The sequence below is a fragment of the Heterodontus francisci genome, chromosome 3 (assembly GCF_036365525.1).
Source record: "Heterodontus francisci isolate sHetFra1 chromosome 3, sHetFra1.hap1, whole genome shotgun sequence".
Lineage (NCBI taxonomy): Eukaryota > Metazoa > Chordata > Chondrichthyes > Heterodontiformes > Heterodontidae > Heterodontus > Heterodontus francisci.
Window position 1 is genome coordinate 169,780,697 of NC_090373.1, and position 17,945 is coordinate 169,798,641.

The 17,945-nt window shown below is 41.5% G+C and overlaps 1 protein-coding gene across 1 annotated transcript in view; it reads right to left on the minus strand.

Annotated features, from left to right (window-relative positions):
- bub1 (BUB1 mitotic checkpoint serine/threonine kinase) overlaps nucleotides 1-17,945 on the minus strand; it is a 111,504-nt gene that overhangs the window by 21,200 nt on the left and 72,359 nt on the right. The window contains exons 19-21 of the mRNA XM_068027527.1: nucleotides 11,083-11,226; nucleotides 6,376-6,500; nucleotides 817-978 (exon numbers count right to left, since the gene is read on the minus strand). Coding sequence (XP_067883628.1) covers nucleotides 817-978; nucleotides 6,376-6,500; nucleotides 11,083-11,226 — 431 coding nt within the window. The remainder of the gene's footprint in view (nucleotides 1-816; nucleotides 979-6,375; nucleotides 6,501-11,082; nucleotides 11,227-17,945) is intronic.

A 17,945-nucleotide genomic window follows, 5' to 3' on the forward strand; every position in this document is an offset into this window, starting at 1 on the left:
GAGGAGGATGATGGGTGGGAGACACTACACGTGTAGTATTTCGGGTTTAGCCACTGCCCAAATATATAAGTTCACTTACCCAGCAGACCCCGTGTCCGCATCCGCCGAATGGCTAGGTAAGTACTTTATAGTGAAACTTACCTTTCCAGCTGCCCCCTTTATCAGTTTCTTCGTCTTCCTTTGCTGTATTCTAAAATCCTCCCAATCCTCAGGTTTACGACCATTTCTGGCAACTTCTAGGCCTTGTCTTTTAATCTCATACAATCTTTAACTTCCTTTGTTATCCATGTTTGACTGCCTTTACTTTTGGGGTTTTTGTGCCTTGAAGGAATGTATCGTTGCTGTAAACTATGTACTATTTATTTAAACAGTTGAAAATGTAGGTGATATTTATAAATCCAATCAGATTTCCTCCGCTTTTATACTAAAATCCATAAGCCACAAGGCAATAGGGTCTACTGTGAATCCCAATACCCCATGTCGATAGGATCCAGTAGACAGGTTTGAGGTTTAATCTTCTCCCTATTCTTTTTTTTAAAAAAAACATACCTGCATACATTTCATAGAACTCTGGGATCTTTTTGTAGAATTGATGTAAACCAAATAGACCAGCAGTCTCAGCTAGCAACTAATGATGCCAATCAGTGCCTCAAGATTTTTCAGCAACCTGAATGAATAAACCCTGAAATATATACTAATGTCACATGTCTGAGGTAGAATTAAAGTCATCTTTTAAGGTCACAAAAAAAATTCAATTCAAACACACATGATGATAATATGCAGCATGTGAAACAAATTGTTGAGTAAATCAAATACCAGCAAAGTTCCAAAACTGTACAACTCTCCAACCAAAATACTGCCATTCTTAAAGAAGTGTCCAGAGTAGATATTGTTGTATAGGTTGCAAAACTTGGGGTTCAATCTCTCACTTAGCTGAGTACTTATGTAGAATTCCCAGGGATTAGATGTTTTTTGAACCTGGAAAACAATTTTAAAAAAATACTTTAAAAATAGTATGCCATGTCACATCATGAGATTAAATTCACAAAACAAAAAGTATTACTTTTTCAACAGTATTTTTTAGTCTCAGTCTATTCTTTTCACTTGAAAGCAAGAACTCTTGCTGGGACACAGTCCTCCAGTATGACATATCAAGTGGTTATTATAGGATCATACAGCACATGATGCCATTCAGCCCATCATGCCTGTGCTGGCTATTTGCAAGGGCTATCCAATTAGTTCCTATCCCTTGCTCTTTCTCCATAACCCTGTAATTGTTTTTCCTTTCCATGTATTGTTTTGAACGTTAGCATTGAATCTGCTTCCACCATGAGGATAGTGGAAGCAGAGACAATGATTTCAAAAGGAAATTTGGGCACTTGAGGGAAACAAACTTGCAGGGCTACAGGGATCGAGCAGGGGAGTGGGACTGACTGAATTGCTCTGCGGAAAGCTGGCATGGACTTGTGGGCCGAATGGCCTCCTTCTATGCCGTAAATGGCTCTATAAACACGTTATTAAAAAAAATTCTTATCTCTCCTCTGGTTCTTTTTCCAATCATCTTAAAGTCACAGTAGAAACTGTCACTCCTTATTTACTCTTATCAAAATCCCTCAATATTGAACACCTCTATTAAATCTCTCTCTAACTTTCTCTGGTCTAAGAAAAACAACCCCAGCTTTAGTCTCTCCACTTAACTAAAGTACCTTATCCCAGATATCATTCTGGTAATTTTCCTCTGCACCCTCTCCTATCCTAATCACTGATTTATAAAGGTTTAGCATAACTTCGTGCTTTAGAACTCCATGTCACTATTTATAAAACCAAGGATCCTTTAAGCTATTTTAACAGTCTTCTCAACTTGTCTTGCCACCTTCAAAAGATTTGTGTACACGAATCTACAAGTGTTCATTCCCCTCCCCTTTTTTGAACATGGGTGTAATGTTTACAACCCTCCAGTCTTCTGCTATCACTCCCATAACCAAGGTAGAGTGAAAGATTGTGGCCAGAGCCTCCTTAGCTATTTCCACCCTTACTTCCCTCAGCTAGCTAGGTGGACTTTTCTATTTTGAGTGCTGCCAACCTTTTAAACAGTCTTTATCCTACCCAATTTCTCTACTCCTTCCTCCTTTGAGATATCAGCATTTTTTTGTGGACAGATGCAAATGACTTTAGTAGCTCAGCTATCCCCTCTGCTCCAACAAGATTTCCTTTTTGTTCTCTAATTGCCCCACCTTTCCTTTGACTATCCTTTTTCTATTTAGATGTTTATAAAAGACTCCCTTTTATGTTACCTGCTAATTTTTTCTCATGCACAGTCTTTGCCCATCTTATTTCCTTTTTCAGTTTTGTACCTTCTGTATTCTGCTTGATTCGTTGCTGTATGAAGAGCCTAGCTATTCTTCATATACGAGCCTACAGAAGGAAGCTCAACTATATGGGCATCACATTAAATTTAATCTAATTCCTAGTGTCCACAGATGCCTATCCAGTGATGCCGGATGAAATCCTTCAGAAGAATCCTTTCCAGTTCTTCCTTTCCGTAGTTTGGGGTGCAGCCCCAACCAGGGGGAAGATGGTGGCATAGTAGCAATGTCACGAGACTATTAGCCCAGAGGCCCAGGCTAATGCCCTGGCAACAAAGATTCACAGCAGCTGGTGAAATTTAAATTCAATTAATTAAGAATCTGGAATTGAAAGCTAGTCTCTAATGGTGAAACTATATAGTTTATAAACAGAGGCGCAAGGGTAGAGCCAACTGTGCAACAGCCCCGACAAACAAATTTCTCTGCAGCACCTGTGGAAGAGCCTGTCACTCTTGAATTGGCCTTTATAGCCACTCCAGGCGCTGCTTCACAAACCACTGACCACCTCCAGGCGCTTACCCATTGTCTCTCGAGATAAGGAGGCCCAAAAGAAAAGAATAGTTTATATAATCATGAAACTATAGATTGTTGTAAAAACCCATCTGGTTAACTGATGTCTTTTTGGGAAGAAAATCTGCTGCCCTTACCTGGTCTGGCCTGCATGCGACCCACAGCAATGTGGTTGAGTCTTAAATGCCCTCTGAAATGCTTAACAAGTCACTCGGCTGTCAAGGGCAATTAGCGATGGGCAACAAATGCAGGCCATGCCAGCAATACCCACATCCAATGAAAGAATAAAAGAAAGCCAGTACTACCACACAAGCTCAGATCAGATAGCTCATACCCATGAACATGCATACGAATTAGGAGGAGCAGAGCACTTGGCCCCTTGAGTCTGCTCCGCCATTCAAAAAGAACATGGCTGATCTGATTGTAACCTCAACTCCGCATTCCCGCCTACCCCCGATAATCTTCCACACCCTTGCTTATCATGAATCTATCTACCTCTGCCTTAAGAATATTCAAAGATTCTGCTTCCACCCCCTTTTGAGGAAGAGAGTTCCAAAGACTCACGACCCTCAAAGAAAAATTTCTCCTCATCTGTCTAAAATGTGCGACCCCTTATTTTTACACTGATCCCTAGTTCTAGATTCTCCCGCAAGAGGAAACACCCTTTCCACATCCACCCTATCAAGACTCCTCAGGATCCTATATGTTTCAATCAAGTCACCTCTTACTCTCCTAAACTCCAGTGGGAAAAGCCAAGCCTGTACAACCTTTCCTCATAAGGTCACCTGCCCATTCCAGGTATTTGTCTAGTAAACCTTCTCTGAACTGCTTGCAATGCATTTACATCCTTCCTTAAATAAGCTCAGCATAGGCTGAGGAACAAACTTGGACCTTCTGGACTGCATGATGCAGTAACCAAATCAACTATCAGGGAAACCAGATGAATCAATTTTAATTATGTCATTCCTATATTTCTCTCAACATCACATATCAATCCCCAGTGAAGGTAGAAGATAAACAAACTGTCCCAGCAGCTAGCTATTGGGTGTGATTCACACACTGCTTTTTTCCTTCCCTGGCATATCAACCTGGTCTCCACTTGCTTTCCCAATCTACAGTCACCTTAAGAATTGCAGGTGTCCAGTATAATGTACAGGTGCCCATATTTTTGGAGCTTTCAACAATAAATTGGTAAATTTCAGTATTGACTTATAGAAATGATGTATTGCTGAAAATAGAGACTTGTTGTCGAAACTTTTCGTCTTGCACTCATCAGGACAATCCACAACAATACCAATGTAAGGGAAAGCAACAACTTTATACTGTATGACAGGAGTGTGCTGATTGGTTGGCAAGTGAACTCTGATTGGTAGAGGCATTGCCATGGAGAATGCACGAGTTTATAGTGACTGACAGTTAACTGTCAAGCTTTGTTTGAAATTTAAACCAGGCAGCTTGACTGATTGGTCAAGGCATTGCCCCGAGGAACAAACCACCGAATGGCAGTCACTTATTTTGTTTAGCTGAAACAAGTGCAATGTGTGTACATGTTCTTTCTGTCTGCAAAGAACAGGGTCCTGTGTATTAATATACGTAGCTTCCTGTACGCACAAATGTGCCACACTGTGAGCCCTACTGACAATCTTAAATTGGTTGTCAGCTTAATTCTTAGCACACTGAGGATTATTTAGCAAATGTTGTCCAATCGTGGAATCACATCTAATGTTGGACACTGTGTTCTGAGTTTTGCAAGCACAGGCTGGTTGGCAAGACTGAGGCACACATTATTTCTCCACATGAACATTAAAACTTAAAACTGCAAGCCCTGATTGGAAGGGCATTTGCATAGTACTAGCAATGTTGGAAAAATGGGGACCCAATTGTTGCTTCCCCAATACACAGAAAAAGTGGTCAGACCAGTTTTAGTCACATGGCTGTTGCAGAGAATTTAAACTTCCAACAAAGGATTTGAACAGAGAAAAAACCCTGTGTTCAAGGAGTAAAGATCTCTCCTGGAACTGAAGCAAGAAGACCTCTCTCCTGTCTGCTTCCATCTCCTTCCCATGGTACTGAATCTTGTGAAAACACGTGAAACTCAAAGAGAGAAAAGTTTCCTACGTGAACAAGCTTTTAAGACGACTATTGGGCCCTAACGAAAAGGAAGACTACTCACAAAAGGACTACAGTGAGCTCGAAGCACCGTAACAAGATATTGCCTCAAATCCCTCTCTACTATGTTTTTCTCTCCTCTTTTCTGTTCCTATCTGCATGTGTATATCGTGTGTGCATGCTAGCGTGAGCGCGTCGTATATCCGTAGGCGTGAACCATATTAGAGTTTAAGTTTTAATAAAATTTCACCTTTCTTCTTTAAACCTGAGAAAGCCTGCTCGAACTGGTTTCTTTGTCTTGTAATTGGAAAACTATGAACAAGGATTCACAAAAAGTGGAGCTCAAAACACAGTGTTTAAAATTAAACCCTGTTACACTAAGACCAGGTAAAGACAGCAAAAGACCCCTAGACACATTTCTCACCTGGTCGTAGCAGGTACGGCCTGTACCTTGCCTGTTGCGAACAGCGGAAGGGACATATTGTTTGGTAGGATCCGCCAGTCTTTGGATCGTACGGCCTATATACCTAGCATCACACCGGCATTGAAATTCATATCACATTACTCATTTGTGTGATATGCAGAACATCTTTTTGCTTTGATGGCAGCATCCTGTTAATGGTGAACAACACATGTGTTGCTACTGCATAGTAGCAGCGTGAAACAGCTAGCTTCACCTGTTGTTCAAATTTTTGGGATACAATACCCTTCCAGAGGTGTGTCTTTGCAGGCAAAAAGAACATGTACACATATTGCGCCTGTTTCAGCTAAACAAAATAAGTGACAGCCATTCACTGGTTCATTCCTCAGGGCAAAGTCTTGACCAGAGTCAAGCTGCCTGGTTTAAATTTCAACAAAGCTTGACAGTTAACTGTCAGTCACTATAAACTCGTGCATTCATCATGGCAATGCCTCTACCAGAGTTCACTTGCCAACCAATCAGCACTTTCTTGTCATCCAGTATAAAGTTGTTGCTTTCCCTTACGTTGGTATTCTTGCAGATTGTCCTGATGAGTGCAAGACGAAAAGCTTCAACGTCTCTTTTTTCAGCAATACTCAAGTTCTGTGCTACCAAACGACTACTTCTAGAAATCATCACCCAACATTAACTCCACTGTACAAAAGTGCTTGTACATACATTTACTGCATCCATAGCAAATTATGTCAATATTTTGCCTTATGTTCTACTTTGTTTATTAAATTTATAGATTAGAACCCAAACAACATGAAGTGGTACATGTTATTGTTAATGCAGGAACAGAGAGGAAATAGTGGTATTGTAGGCACCAATTCGTAATTTCACTGGCAGTCAAAGTGGAAACAAAATTTAGGTTCATTTCCCAAAACAGCAAATTGAGTTTAGCAAAACAAATCATAATCTTTTACTTACCTTTAAGCTCACTTTTTGTTGGTTCCTCACATCTGACAAGTTATTCATATCCAGAATTGTAGCTTGGTAAACATGAGCAAAGGCTCCCTGTCCAAGCAAATAAGCAACATGGAACATTTCATTCCCTAAACATAGGAGAGAGGGAAAATTTTACAAAAACTGCAAAAGCCTTTCAACTTGATAGAATCCAGTTGTATAAATAAGCACACTGAAATTCAAGTGCAACTTAAAAGAGGTTGAAGAAAAGGAACACAGACAAAACAAAACTGGGTCAACATAGCATATCCGGCTTGAATTGGGTACTTGAGAGTGATAATCGCTTCATGTTGATCATCTTTGATAAATATCTCTACTCAGTCACGATAATTGTTTTTAAAACTGACTTGTCAGCTTCAACAAGAAATGATAAACAGCACTGAATCCACATTTGATAGCTAGCTAGAGTTACACCAATATTTTTATCTCAATTTTTTCTAGTAACAATACCCAAAAAATAAAAACTAACATTTTCTCAAGTCTTAGAATAACATGCAATTGTTAAGAACTTTAGGATGAGTAATCGAATTGGCTGGCTGTTACTGCATGAAGAGACATTTTTCATAGACTGATTTCTCAAGGTCAAAGAATCAAAACAAATATAATTTACTATAAGGAGTGGTCCTTGCATCTCCTTGAACCTGTTCTACCGTTCAATTAGATTGTACCTGATCTGAATTTCAACTCCATTTACCCTTCTGCATTCCAATCTTTAATAATACTACTCAGTTTTTGTCAGTCCTGACCGTTTTGATTTAGATAGAGGATCTGGATAGGCGCAGGCTTGGAGGGCCGAATGGCCTGTTCCTGTGCTGTAATTTTCTTTGTTCTTTGTCATTTTAAGGATTGCGTCTGATGGTGGGTTTATTTAGTGGGCAGTGCCTGGCGCATGCAGAGCATGCGGAGGAGTAGCGTGCATGGTGCATGCATGGCTGCCAATGATCAGTGGCAGCAGGATGGACAGGTTGGTGAAGAACAAAACCAGCAGAAGGTAAGGGGAACCCAACAACAAAGTTAACCCAGTTGCAGAGATTTTTTTCTACGGAGGGTTGGCATGGGATTAATGGGAGGGGAGGGGATAGGAGATAAGGGCATGGGAGGGAGGGATAGATGAGATGATAGAATCAGTTAAGTGTGGCAAAATGGCAGGGACAATTATTTGATACAACTTGTTATTTGAAAGCTATTCTTTATGCTAAATATGAAGATTTACTAGATTTGAATGAAAAGTTTTAGAAAAGTTGTCAGTTGAATTAAAAAAAATACATTAGCATTGATTCTATAGACAAAGTGATAACAGTCTATACCCTCGCGAGTTTCTACACAGTCTAACTCCAATGGGCATGCCGCCATACAAACTTGGACTCAAGGAAGGAGCAATGCTGCTATGAAACTTGAATTCTAAACAAGGACTTTGTCATGGAACAAGATTGGTAATTAGTAAGCCATTTTCTTTGATAGATGCTGAAATTATAACAGGCAGATTTCAAGGAAATAGCGTTTACTCCTCGAATAATATTGAGCCCATCAGATGTACAGTTACCTTTTCAACTCAGGAGAAACAGTTTCCAATTAGACTTTCATATTCTATGACTATAAACAAGTCACAAGGCCAAACTCGACAAAATTTGTAATGATATTCCTAGGCCTGTTTTTACACAGACTGCTTTTTCCAGAGTGAGGAGTTTTGATTCTGTTAAAGTCTTCAGTGAAAGATTTACTAGAAATCCTGTATTTCAAGAAGCATTGTTGTAATAAAGATACTAATTTGACTGCAAATGTTTTATAAGTCTCTGCTAGTATCCCTTAATACCCTTGCCTAACAAAAAATCTATCAATCTCCATTTTGAAATTTTCAACTGAGAGATTTCCACTACCTTTTGTTTCAGGAAGTTCTTTCTGACATTACCCCTGAATGGTCGAGCTCCAAGGTTAAGGCTCCCCCACCCCCCCCCACCCCCACCCACCCCTTTTCTGACTGACCTCCCGGTCAAAAGGACATAGTTTCTCTCTATTTACCTTGAATTATCTTGAACACCTCAACTAGATCACCCACAGTCTCCTATACTCAAGGGATTACAAGTCTGGTCTATGAAATCTGTCCTCATAATTTAACCCCCATAGTTTTCTTTCATCTATTCTTCCCAAATTGCCTTGCGTAGGTCACTTCCAATCGAAATGCCAACTGCAGATGATGGAAAAGACCTTTTTATAACGTTGCAATCAGTGTCAGCCTCTAAGTGGCTAACCTGATGTGCATATTCAGTGGTTTAACACCCCTTTCTTCACAATATCCCATTAGTATCAAGGTGCTCTGCTGTCCAAGAACTATCTACACTCAATCATAACAATGGCAGGGACATTTATAAGTAGAGGTTCCACTACTTATGCTACAAAACTCAACACATCTTGAAATTTCAACATTAGTCATAAAATTGTACTCTAATACCGACTCACTCTCCTCATAGTTCATATGCCATTGCTGAAATCCCTCAGTTCTTCAGACATTAAAAAAGTCTTACTCTTCAGAACATTTTCCTTTTGATTTCCTTGCAGTTATAACCATTCATTCTAATTTAACCAATTTGCCATCACACATTTTACTCTCAAATTAAAAATCCTGCTTCCTTCTTTATTTGCCTTGCTTTCCTCCACCTTCTTTTCCTGTTCCTTAATTATTTTTCATGTTTTAAGAGAAAATACTTTCCCTCCTTAGAAGAAAATCAGTTACATTTATTGATGGAATAGTTGGTAGATACCTCATCACAGCCCAGAGGAGAGCAGACTTCAGTCTCCAGAAACACAATAGCAGGAGGCCATTCAGCCCCTTGGGTCTGTTCCACCATTCACATTATGTCTGACCTGTATCTCAACTTAACCTGATCTTAGATCTATACACTTACCTAACAGAAATCTATCAAATTTGGACTTAAAATTTCAATTGATCCAACATCCACAGTCTTGTGGATGAAAGGGAGACAGCCAGATTTCCACTACCCTTTGTGTGGAAAGAGTGCATTCTGATTTCACTCCTGAATGGCCTAGCTCTAATTTTAAAATAATGCCCACTTGTTCTGTATTCTAACCACCACTCCACCTTGAAGAAAATGCTGCTGCATCACCTCAAATGAATCCCTCTAGCATTTAAACACCTCAGCTGTCTAAATGCAAGTGAATTTAACCCAAATTTATGCAGCCTATCCTCAAAACTTAACCCTTTAAGCCCCCTTATTATTCTGGTGAATCTTGGCTGTACTCTTTCCATGGCTAATACATCTTTCCTGAGATTTGATGTGCAAAACTGAACTCAGTCAGTACTCCATGTGGGGTCTGACCAAGTATCTGTACGACCAAAGTATAGCTTTCTCTGCTTTATATCCAGTCTATTTGAGTTCCAGGCTAACATTCCTACAGACCTTTTTGATTACTTTTTGTGCTTGCGCAACAAGTTATTAGTTGCTCGTGCACCTGGACACCAAAATCCCCTGGTTCCTGCACAATTCCTAGTCTCTCGCCATGAAGAAAATATTCTGATCTGTCCTTCTTGTATCCAAAGTGGATGACCTCACAATGCCTGACATTAATCTCATCTGCTAATTTTTCCCCCACTCACTTAACCTGTCTTATGTCCTTTTGTACTTTCCTGCTCCCATCTACACAATTTACTGCACCTCATAACTTTCTCTCCAAACCTGGAAATACAACTCTATTCCTTCATCCAAGTCATTGATATATATGTGAAATGTTAAGGCCCCATTAAAAGGTACCTGGGGTACATTATTTGTCACATTTAGCCAGAGTACACTGCATTTATTCCTATTGTCCATCTCTAATTACCAACCAAGCAGAAATGAAGAGAAATAAGAAACTACTGGATATCTTAGCTTTGAGTGAAAATGAGCCCCAATCATTTTTTCAGCAGCTGAATCACTGCAGGTAAAAATATTTTTAAAATTTGTTGGGATGTGGGCAATGCGGGCAAAGTAGCATTTATTTCTCATCTCAAATTGCTCAGAGGGTATTAAAAGTCAGCTAGTGTGGCACTAGTCAGATTTGGTATGGGTGGCAGGTTCTTTTCCCTGAAGGACATTAGATAATGGTATTACTTCATTTTGAATGACCATATCATTGAAAACAAAGGAACAGGAGTTAATACAGTTCAACAGATATAATTTCCCACAACTGTAGCAGTCAAGCGAATGAAGGAACACAATTTGCTTGGATTTAAATGACATTTTTCAGAAAACAAGACAGCTGTCAAGCTATTTCAGTAGAAGTTCTTTCTTGTTGAGATTAGCAGTACGTTATTTTATTTTTAATTGTCCAAAGGATGTTCTCAATTTGATACAAAATTAATTTCAATATTTTAATACCAATTACACTTTGGAGCCAGTTTATATGTGGGCAATTGCTAGTTAATGCTGGAATAAAGTGTAGCTTGGTTGTCAGGGAATAACAGCAAGTTAAAGCTCGGCCCTTTCCCACAAAAAGGAGTGGAAAATAAATATACTGGTCTGCAAATAACCAAAGTTTCTCCCATAGCCTACTTGTAGGAATACTATGGAAAGCATAGTAATATATACAATATTTTGCTGTGGAAAGGTACATATGGAAATACAACTAATGAAAAAAATTACGAATGAGTAGGCATCAACTAAATGTACTGTTTACCTAAACGGAGGTTGATTTTCGGTCGAACAGTAGGCATATTTTCCTCCCAATTTAAAAATGAGCAGTAGGAACTCAATGGTTTAGTTAGATTTGACAGAAGTTCACTGATAAGATTTTTGTCCCAAGGATTCCTAATGATTACACCTAGACAAGAGAAAAAAAATGCAAATTTTTAAGACATTCTATAACTCGCTTTAATGCATTTAAAATGCTATATTTCAGTCAAATTGTATTACTGGTTAATTCCAGATATTTTCATTTTGAATGCTCCAATACAGATGCACAGCAATAAGAGCTTCACTGACTTTAAAAAAAAATCCCAAATCAAAATTATATTGCACCACTCTAATGCAAAAGCCCAAATGTGAAGAAAGGAAATGAGCCAATGACCCATTCCACCCAAGGACTATATAACGTACGTTCAAGGCAACAAATTAAAATTATGTTGCACTGGAACAATATGGTTGATTACTAATAAAATGAAGCATGATCATAGTTATAAATTTAAAAATCTGCACACTTTTCAGAGAGAAAGCCATTCCTATGCCACTGTTTGTCTTGACTGTTGGCAAAGACCCACCAACATATTGCTCACTCCTGAAACTGGAATTGGATCAATGGCTCACAAAACCAAAGATGAAAATAGATGATGTCACATAAGGAAAAAGGATTAAACCAAATATTATAGACCAATCAGCCTAACATAAGTAGTCAATAAGCTTCTAGAGGTCTTTATATGGGATAAAATAAAATTCCTAGAAAAGTATGGATTAAAGACAGCCAGCATGGATTTGGAAAGGGCGAGTTATGTCTGATAAATCTGAGTCCTTTGAGGAAATAATGTAGTGTACAGATAAAGGAAATGTGGAAATTGTGCATATAGAACTTCAAAAATATCTGATCAGATTCTGCATGAGAAGCTTATTGATTAAATCAAAGCACATAGCATTAACTGGAGCATGACCTTAGGAATTAGAAATGAAGGACAGAAACAGAAAGTAGTGGTTAATGACTAGAATGATGTAAACAACGGTGTCCCCAGACACATATAAACGTTTCATTCATTTTTTTAAATCTTGGGTGTCGCTAGCTAGGCCAGCATTTAATGCCCATTCCTAATTGCCCTTGAGAAGGTGCTGGTGAACCGCCTTCTTGAACTGCTGCAGTTCACGAGGTGTAGGTACACCCACAGTGCTGTTAGAAAGGGAGTTCCAGGATTTTGACGACAGTGAAGGAACGGCGATATAGTTCCAAGTCAGGATGGTGTGTGGCTTGGAGGGGAACTTGCAGGTGGTGGTGTTGCCATGCATCTGCTGCTCTTGTCCATCCAGGTGCTAGAGGTCACGGGTTTGGAAAGTGCTGTTGATGGAGCCTTGGTGAGTCGCTGCAGTGCATCTTGTAGATGGGACACTGCTGCCACTGTGCATCGATGGTGGAGGAAGTAAATGTTGAAGGTGGTGGATGGGATGCCAGTCAATCAGGCTGCTTTGTCCTGGGTGGCGTCAAGCTTCTTGAGTGTTGTTGGAGCTGCACCTATCCAGGCAAGTGGAGAGTATTCCATCACACTCCTGACTTTGGGGAGTCAGGTGAGTTACTCGCCACAGATATCGCAGCCTCTGACCTGTTCTCATAGCCACAGTACTTGAGGCTGGTCCAGTTCAGTTTCTGGTTAATGGCAACCCCAGAATATTGACAGTGGGGGATTCAGTGATGGTAATGCCATTGAATGTCAAGGGGAGATGGTTGGTTTCTCTCTCGTTGGAGATTGTCATTGCTTGGCACTTGTGTGGTGCAAATGTAACTTGCCACTTATCAGCCCAAGCCTGAATGCTGTCCAGGTCTTGATGCAAATGGACATGGACTGCTTCAGTATCTGAGGAGTTGCAAATGGTGCTGAACATTGCAGTGAACATCCCCACTTCTGATCTTATGATGGAGGGAAGGTTATTGATGAAGCAGCTTAAGATAGTTGAGCCTAGGACACTTCCCTGAGGAACTCCTGCAGTGATGTCCTAGAGCTGATGTGATTGACCTCCAACAACCAAACCGTCTTGCTTTGTGCTAGGTATGACTCCAGCCAACGGAGAGTCCCTCTAGCAGCCAATCCCCCCCACTCCACCCACCGCCAACACAGATTGCCATTGACTCCAGTTTTGTTCGGGCTCCTTGATGCCATACCTGGTCAAATGCTGCCTTGATATCAAGGGCAGTCACTCTCACCTCACCTTTGGAGTTCAGCTCTTTTATCCATGTTTGGACCAAGGCTATTATGAGGTCAGAAGCCAGGTGGTCCTGGTAGAACCCAAACTGAGCGTCAGTGAGCAGGTTAATGCTGAGTAAGTGCCGTCTGATATTGCTGTCGATGACACCTTCTATCGCTTTGCTGATGATCCAGAGTAGACTGACAGGGCGGAAAGTGGCCGGGTTAGATTTGTCTTGCTTTTTGTGTACAGGACATACCTGGGCAACGTTCCATATTTCCAGATAGATAGCAGTGTGGTAGCAGTACTAGAACAGCTTGGCTAGGGGCACAGCCAGTCTTCATTCTTCAGTACTGTAGTCGGAAGTCCTCAGTACTATAGCCAGAATGTTGTCAGGGCCCATAGCCTTTGCAGTATCCAGTGCCTTTAGTCGTTTCTTGACATCATGTGGAGAAATGCTGGGGACATCAGAAGGAGGCAGAGATGGATCATCCAATTGGCACTTCTGGCTGAAAATGATTGCAAATGCTTCAGCCTTGTCTTTTGCACGGATTTGCTGGGATGGGGATATTTGTGGAGCCTCCTCCTCTGGTTAGTTGTTTAATTGTTCATCACCATTCACGACTGGATGTAGCAGGACTGCAGACCTTAGATCTGATCCATTGGTCTGGGATTGCTTAGCTCTGTCGATCCCATGCTGCTTCTGCTGTTTGGCATGCATGTGGTCCTATGTTGTAGCTTCATCGGGCTGACACCTCATTTTTAGGTATGCCTGGTGCTGCTCCGACTTGATGGTAATGGTAGAGTTGGGGATATGCCAGACCATGAGGTTAAGATTGTGGTTGAATACAATTATACTGCTGTTGATGGCCCACAGTGCCTCATGGATGCCCAGTTTTGAGTTGCTAGATCTGTTCGAAACCTATCCCATTTAGCCATAGAACAACGGCCAGTGTGAAGACAGGACATATTCTCCACAAGGACTGTGCGGTGGTCACTCCTACCAATACGGTCATGGACAGATCCATCTGCGACAGGTAGATTGGCGAGGACGAGGTCAAGCAGGTTTTTTTCCTCTTGTTGTCTCCCTCACCACCTGCCACAGACCCAGTCTAGCAGCTATGCCCGTTCGGATTCAGCCAGCTCAGTCAGTAGTGGTGCTACCAAGCCACTCTTGGTGATGGACATTAAAGTCTCCAAACCAGAGTGCATTCTGTGCCCTGACCACCCTCAGTTCTTCTTCCAATTGGTGCTCAACATGGAGTAATGATTCATCAGCTGAGGGTTGGGTTGGGGGTGGTGGGGGAGGGGGTGTGGCTGGTGGTGGAGGGTGGTAATTTGCAGGAGATTTCCATGCCCATGTTTGAGCTGTTGCCATGAGACATTAATCGGGTCCGAAGTCAATCTTGAGAATTCCCAAAACAACTCCTTACAGACTATTTACCACTGTGCTGCCACCTCAGGGATGGTGATGGCAGTGTCTGGGACATTGTCTATAAGGTATGATTCTGTGAGTACATCACTATATCAGTTAGTTGACTAGTCTGTGGGACAGCCCCCCCTCTTTTGGTACAAGCCCCCAGATGTTAGCAAGGAGGACTTTGTAGGGTCAGCAGGGCTGGGTTTGCTGTTGTCATTTCCAGTGCCTAGGTCGATGTCATGTGGTCCATCTGGTTTCATTCCTTTTCAACTCTTCCCCAACCTGAGTGACTTGCCAAGCCATTTCACAGGGTATTTAAGAGTCAACCACATTGCTGTGGGTCTGGAGTCACATGTAGGCCAGATCAGGTAAGGATGGTAGATTTCCTTCCCTGAAGGATATTAGTGAACCAGATGGGTTTTTATGACACCATTTATAGTCACCATTACTGACATTAGCATATTTTTTTTTAAATTGCAGATTTAATTGAATTTAAAATTCCACCAGCTGCCATGGTGGGATTTGAACCAGTGTCCCCATAGCATTAAAATAAAAGCAAAATACTGTGGATGCTGGAAATCTGAAATAAAAACAAGAAATGCTGGAATCACTCAGCAGGTCTGGCAGCATCTGTGGAAAGAGAAGCAGAGTTAACGTTTCGGGTTTCATCCGATGAAGGGTCACTGACCCGAAACGTTAACTCTGCTTCTCTTTCCACAGATGCTGCCAGACCTGCTGAGTGATTCCAGCATTTCTTGTTTTTATTCCCCATAGCATTAGCCTAGGCCTCTGGATTGCTAGTCCAATGACATTACCACTATGCCACTGCCTCCTGCAATGAGTAAACAAATTGCAGAAGACAAAAAAAAATTAGTAGTTTGGGCAGAGAGCGATCAGAGGAATTTTAAATTTTGGTGCCAGTTCACAAATTACCATTTATTAAATTTAATGTCATTCTTGCCATGGTGGTATTTTAACTCAAACTCAGAGTTCTTAACCCAGTGCCAAAATCAGTACTCTACTGTGCCCAGAAATGGAACATGTAGAAGCTAAGAGAGCTGCAGACATTGATTAACAGTCTATAGTTATGATGAACAAAATAATTTGTCATTAGTAATGTTAGTGGTCAGAGCAGAGGATTTATATCTTTTTTAAAAACACTTAGTACTGTAGTTTTCTTGTATGTTAATATGGTTAGTTGAGAACAATCTAGGTTAGAGAAGAGCATTAAGAATATTTGTGAACTCACTTCTGTCGTATTAAGAGAACAATCTCTACCCGACGAGCAATTAAAAAGCAGAAAAGTTCGACCCAAATCATCATAACTTTATCCTCCCTACAGATAAAGACTGACCTGCTGTGTATTTCAGCATTTTCATTTTTTATTTCAGATTCACTGCATTTTCTGCTTTTTCTTTTAAAATCAACGAGATATCTTCACCACTTTCCTCTGGACTGAACGATTTCTCATCCTTGATTTCAATCTCCATCTCAACTCATCATGTTTTCTCTCACTGTATGTAAACTCCCCAACCCATATTCATTGCCACCCCTCGACCATGCCATCTCGCGTGGTCCTGTTAATCTCATTCTATCAATTATAGATAAAGCCATCTCTGATCAGTTCCTTGCATCACTCTCCAACCACATCCCCTTTCCATGATTCAACCCTACCTCATTCTGTATCTGCCCCGGGAAAAAATTCTCTCCCAATCACTGCCAACTGTGTTTTCAAAATTTCAACTCAAAATCTCAAGGGCCTTTAGCCTTCTGTTCACCACAACATTTCTGCAGCTGCTGATTTGCTCAACTGCACCTTCATCTCCACCTTTGATGCCCTGGTCCCCAATAAAAAGATGAGTCCCGTTCAGCCTAGTCGTTTCGCTGGTACTGCCCTCATCTCTGCTCCCTTAAGTCCAGGGGACAAAGACTTGAAAGGATTATGGCAGTGAACTGGTTTAGCCATCCACTGCCAGATCTGGCTGGGCAACTTAAAACACTAACGGGTCTTTTTCTCATCTTCTAAAACTGCTCATTATTCCATGATCATCCTGGAATGCAAAAATAACGCCTGGCTTCTTTACTTCTACTGCAAACTGTCTTAAACCCCTCTCTCCTGACCCCGTCACCCTCACCCCCAACAAGTGCAAGAAGCTCATGGATTTCTTTATCATGAAGATGGAGACCATCCGATCAGCTGCTTCTGCTGCATCCCTCCCTTCCACTAGTCTAACTGGCCAAACTTCCTATAATGCTCCCCACTGCCCGAGCCCTGAACTCGCATCTTTCTCTAGTTTCTCTCCCATCTCCCCTCATGCCCTCTGAGCTCATCTTGTCCATGAGGCCCGCCTTCTATTCCCAGTAAAACTGATCACCCAACCTTCTCTTCTCATCCCCAATATTGTTAGAGTGATTCCTGACAAAGCAGCCTGCCACTGACGTCATCAGGCTGCGCCGCGGTGCGCACATGCACAGACAGTCTCCTGCCCTCTGTGCATGCGCTGCGTTCCGGCTTGCCAGGACTGGTTAGTGCATGCGTCGATGACGTCATCGCGTGACGTGTGCTTCTTTGGGCAACACGCCTAGTCGGCCTCTGCGCATGCGCTTTATGCAACGCCAACGGGTATTCACGCATGCGTCAAAGCTTCTGCGCGAGTTTCTGAAAGTGGAAGGAGGACAGGTTTCGTCGGGCATTTTATCTCAATTATTTAGTCGATTTGGAGATTTCAGACTGCTTCATTTTTATTAGAAAGAGGAGATTGCTCCAAGGAAAGTTGCTCTGTTGTTGTAAGTTGCTCTGAAAACATTTCCATTGTCTGGGGCACTGCATGTGCTCCAGTCCACTGCACTGCACTAAAATCCTTTCCATTGTCTGGGGCTGTGTGCAGGCAGTACATGTGCTCCAGTCCCTGTTGTAAGTTTCTCTGTTCCTGCACCCATTAGAGCCGTGCACATGGACACACAGCCACATGTTTCCCCACCCGCCCTTGAAACAACCATGCAGAGCCTTGTGAGACTCCGCAATTGCCAGCTGCTGCCTGTCAAGTAGAGAGGGTATCCAAAGCGGTCAAGCACTTGGGGAACATTCAGAAAGAAGAGACTGAGCACTGAAAGAAACAAGCATGCCGTGTCCAGTGGTAGCACAAATGTGAGTGCTCTTGCTGAGTACACAACTGGTGAGGTGGGAGTGCAGCCACACCGTTCTCCATCCTCAGTGTTGCTTGAAGGCAAAGGTAGATAAG